At 31.4% G+C, this 4,505-nt stretch overlaps 2 protein-coding genes across 2 annotated transcripts in view; both read left to right on the top strand.

The window, feature by feature from the left end:
- Positions 1-1,849: 1,849 nt before the first annotated feature.
- On the top strand, positions 1,850-2,017 carry LOAG_12933 (hypothetical protein; the record flags this gene model as incomplete). The annotated part of the gene is made up of 1 exon (XM_003148445.1): positions 1,850-2,017. The coding sequence occupies one exon, from the start codon at positions 1,850-1,852 to the stop codon at positions 2,015-2,017; it is 168 nt and encodes a 55-aa protein (XP_003148493.1).
- Positions 2,018-2,304: 287 nt separating this feature from the next.
- Positions 2,305-4,505, top strand: part of LOAG_12932 (hypothetical protein) — a gene marked incomplete at its 5' end in the record, with an annotated part of 2,856 nt that continues 655 nt past the window's right edge. Inside the window, 4 exons of the mRNA XM_020448618.1 lie at positions 2,305-2,466; positions 3,058-3,098; positions 3,426-3,673; positions 3,854-3,921. Of these exons, the coding sequence (XP_020301254.1) occupies positions 2,305-2,466; positions 3,058-3,098; positions 3,426-3,673; positions 3,854-3,921 (519 nt within the window). The remainder of the gene's footprint in view (positions 2,467-3,057; positions 3,099-3,425; positions 3,674-3,853; positions 3,922-4,505) is intronic.

Below are 4,505 nucleotides of genomic sequence, written 5' to 3'. Positions count from 1 at the left end.
AAAAATAGAAATGAAATTGAGTATGAAAGAGAAATTGATTTATTTAGAGTATAATCAATAACTGAATTGGTTTATTTAGGAAACTTGTCCAATAAAATATCAAATGATAACATTTGGTTGATTATCAAAGGAGCATTTTGATTATATACCTATACAATTAATGATTAAAAATTAGGTATATAATGGATGAATAAAAATTGATCAAATTAAAATACTTATCAAAAATTTGCTTGAAATAAATAAAAATTCAATAAAAATAAAAATAAAATGAATAGAAAAATAAAAATGAATAAAATTAAAAAGTGGTAAAATTTTTTTTTCGTTCTATTATTGAAAAGCGATCGAATTTTGGTGCCTACCTTATCTTTTATGCTATTCTTTAAAAAAACAAAAAAGGTTGACGCAATATTTTAAATTTAAATTAACGAATTTTAAGAGATATTCATAATCTTTCTCATTAATTTTGCCTATCTACACATTTCTAATCTCTTAAAACCATAAAAAATTATGACTACAATCTTGTAAAATGCATATATATATTTTGAAGAAATTATCAATACGATGCTGATAAACAATTGCACATATATCTTGTTATTACAATCAGTATATCCATCAGCTCATACTCTATTCATATATCCTAAAATCCGGAAATTATAATTGAAAATATTTGTAACGATAAGTATGCATGATTACCCAGTTCTCTCCCCATCTTATCACTCTTTATCATTTATTTCCGTAACTTTTCCAATCTTTTTCATACTTTTGCTACTCTTTATCTAATCATTATTATTAGTCCGCTTGTTAGTTATGCATTAGCTGTATCAAAATTCCGATACTATTATTTTTTTTTTTTTTTGCTTCTTATAATTTAAGTGTATTTTTGTACAATTTTTAACTGTAACTATAAGATATTTGTCATTATGCATTGTTTATCAGTGCTTTTTTTACCCTATATGTGTTATCATTTATTGGATATCTTATCATAATTGATAATTTCTTTAACAAGCAGATTAGTTTAATATGTTAACGTTAATTGTTGTTAACGTTATTTCAAGATGAAATTTGAATTTAAAAATGAACATAGTACTTTGAGGATGCGAATTTTCACTTGAAATTCGTTCATTAAGTTTCTTTTTTCTTTCGTTTTTTTTTTTTTTTTTTTAAATGTAAACATTCCGAATTAAGACAAACTTGCAATGATATAAGTTTATCCCAATTCGGATTACTTACGCTCCGGAATCCGGGATTTAACGGGGAAAAATGCAACGGCCACGCCTTCATACTTTTTGAAATCCATATAAATACAAGTGCACAGCTTATCATTATCATTGAGGTTTCAGTTCGAGAACGGTGTGTCGTGTCAAGCGGGTGCTAAGGTAGGAATTATATTTAGAGGATAGCGGGATTGTTCATTTCGCGTAAAGATGATATAGCAAATGTGTATAATGTGTAGTTTTGCACGTTAAAATCTAAACAGGCCAGCATTTTCGTTTATTGATTAGCGAGTAATAACGTTTCGTTGCTGTAAAGGTCACACAGTATGCTGCTTTGTGGTAATATAATTGCTATTATTTTAGCGCAATGGTGATAATTGATAAGAGATGATGACAATACTGTAAGAGTAAGGGGCTTTAGATCTGTCAGCAGCTTTTCGAAGCTTTCATCTTCGTCGTGCCAGAAATATCAGATCTACTCAAACATTCATTATTACAATAAGTTTGCTAGTGGTAACGTCATTAATCCTGGATATGGCTGAGTATTAACTGTATCCGGATATTAAGCTTAGAATGCTATTTCGTATCTAAAAAGCTGTCAAAAATTCGAACGGATTGGATATTAGCTATCAGCAATGCCTTCTCATCGTACTAGGATATTTTGCAAATATTGTTCAATTCGTATTTTTATCACCATTCCTGTACGACATAGAAGGACATCATCATCGTCATCATCACTATTGCCGTCATCATCATCATCGTCGTCATCATTATTATTATCGTCATCAGGCCATAAAAAATGACTTCATTACTAATGATCCCTGATATTATTCCTATCTGATGTAATCAACCACTACTTCCAGTATTAGGTAGTTCCGACTTCAAGTACTTACAACCTCAGGAAATCAAGTACTATTTTCAATCGTAAATAATCGACGGTTACTTTCAATCTCCGGTAATGAATCACAATTTTTGATCTTTAACCAGTTATTGCTTTTTATTTCAAATATTTAAATTCACCTATACCATAAATAATAACATTTCCAGCGGATTGTTGAAAAGATATAGCATTTTTAGGAACAAAAAAAAGATGTATGGTGATAATTATGATAGCAGTTTTGATGATGATCAATTCAACAGGGACGAGATACTTGAAGAGCGTTACAATAAGAGAAGAAAAATGAAGGAATATCTGCTGAAATGGAAGGGATACAGCAGCATGAACAATGTTTCGAAACTGAAAGCTGATTTGGTAGATTTCTTTCGTAATTTTAAGTACGCTTAAACATCCTTAAAATCTTTCAGTCATTTCTTGAGAAATATGGCGAACTGAATAATAGGACCACTCTGCTAAAAAGATTGCGACTCATTAATCCTTTAGCCCTTTGTCTTCCCATAATAAGTTACTGATTGCAGCACTTGTGCTGTTATAAATAATATAGATCCTTCCAACACGAAATGGCAGTAAATCTATCCTCTTTCAGTCCTATAATCTAGGGGTTTTTAAAGTATCTCATGCTTTAGTATTTATATTCTATGATAACTGCTTGATCTTTTAACAATGTTATAGTAATATTAACGACAGTAAATTAGTAGTTGTTGTGATTAATTTCGGCTCCAAAAATACTTTTTTATTACACTATTCTGTGGCTTAAATTTTATTCCACTTTAGCGAGATAATATGATGATACAAGCCTCTACTTCAGATTACTCTTTTCGACATTTAAATTTAAACTCAAATAAGCTTGACATTTTGTTTATGCATAAAGATAGTTGGCATAAAAAATATGCTATTTATTCATTGCAATTTTTTAGGATGTATTTGATTTTGTATCAATTTCAGGAGTATGATGCGCTGGTATCCGACTATAGTTTTCAAAACAAGTGAGTCCTTTTGTCGAGCTATTTTTTAATTTGTTTTAGGACTAAGAAATAAAAAGGTTTTGATTTGTGGTCCCTTGCTACCTGACTACTACTTTAGATATACAGCACTCCGGAAGATTTAGAACAAGTTTCAAGGAGGAAAACATTATTCTTGTAGGACTAATGGCTGCATTGAAAAAATACAAAAAGTAAAATACTAAACAACGAGAAATTACTGATGATTTTTCTCATGATACATTTCCAATCACCATTAAATAATATAGCTGTCACCATCAACATTATAATAAAGATCCTTCAGTTCGCTAATTTGTCAAATAATCATTGCAGGAAGAAGAATAAGAAATCAAAATCAAAGAGATCACAGTCGGGCGCATCTGGTTCGGGCTTTATCGGGAAATCAACTTATACAGTTCTACGTCATGGTGGTCCGGATGGTCTCGTGGATGAGGTTAAACTTACTCGTTTCCAAACCAAGGAAGCGAAACAACACGCTTTTGAGAAAGAAGGGGTAGAGAACCACGGTTCTGACGCTTCAGACGAACGTAGCGATGAAGATAGCAATGACTGGCCTAAAAGTTTGTCGTTTATTCACTTCTGATTGTATTAGATTGCCGTATTTTACTCAATTCTGCTCTTCAGTAAGATTATGTATAGCAGATGTAAAAGTCGCTCGTTGTAGGAAAGTTTTGTTCTTCATTCGTTGATAATTACGGATAACAAGCTGTAGTAGAGCTGATTCCTGCCTTGCTTTTTAGTGCATCCACAGCCACGCGAGAGTGGAATAAAGAAAGGCTGGATTCCGGAATCAGTCGTGCCAACTCCCGTAAGTTTGATGGACTTTGACTTTTCGAAGTTCTTGATAGAAACATAAAGCAAAAGATATAGATATGTGAATAAACGTGAAAAAGATATAGACATGTGGAATAATATTATTCATATTAATAAATAATATTCATCGAAATTTTCTAGCAAGAATTTATCTTTAATGATTTTTCACTGCTCCTTCAAAAAGAATTTTCCACTTCTTTTCTACAACTACACGGATAGGATCAAAGCATATGAAAGTTAGAAGTGGAGTACTTCAGTTTTATGAATTTAACTCAAACTAAGCGACAGTAGCTAAGCGACAGTAACTTCCTTCTTACTTATGTCGTCAAATATCGACATAACAAGAAGCTTAAGAGAGTGTAGAGTTCAAGCTGTAGCAGCTAATTGGCCTGATGTAAGTTGCATCTTATTTATATTCCTTAATATGAATAAGCTAGTCATGATATTTTTAAGTTTGTGCACATTAACAAAAAATACGAGTCTAAAAACACCCTGACAACAGTGACAACAGTAGTAACAAGCCACAATTTCATGTTTTGCTTTATGACTATGAAGCAAGCAAGACTTACATCTGTCCAG

This window comes from Loa loa (genome assembly GCF_000183805.2).
Source record: "Loa loa unplaced genomic scaffold supercont3.618, whole genome shotgun sequence".
In the NCBI taxonomy this organism is placed as follows: Eukaryota; Metazoa; Nematoda; class Chromadorea; order Rhabditida; family Onchocercidae; genus Loa; species Loa loa.
This window is presented reverse-complemented; position numbering and strand designations above follow the sequence as displayed.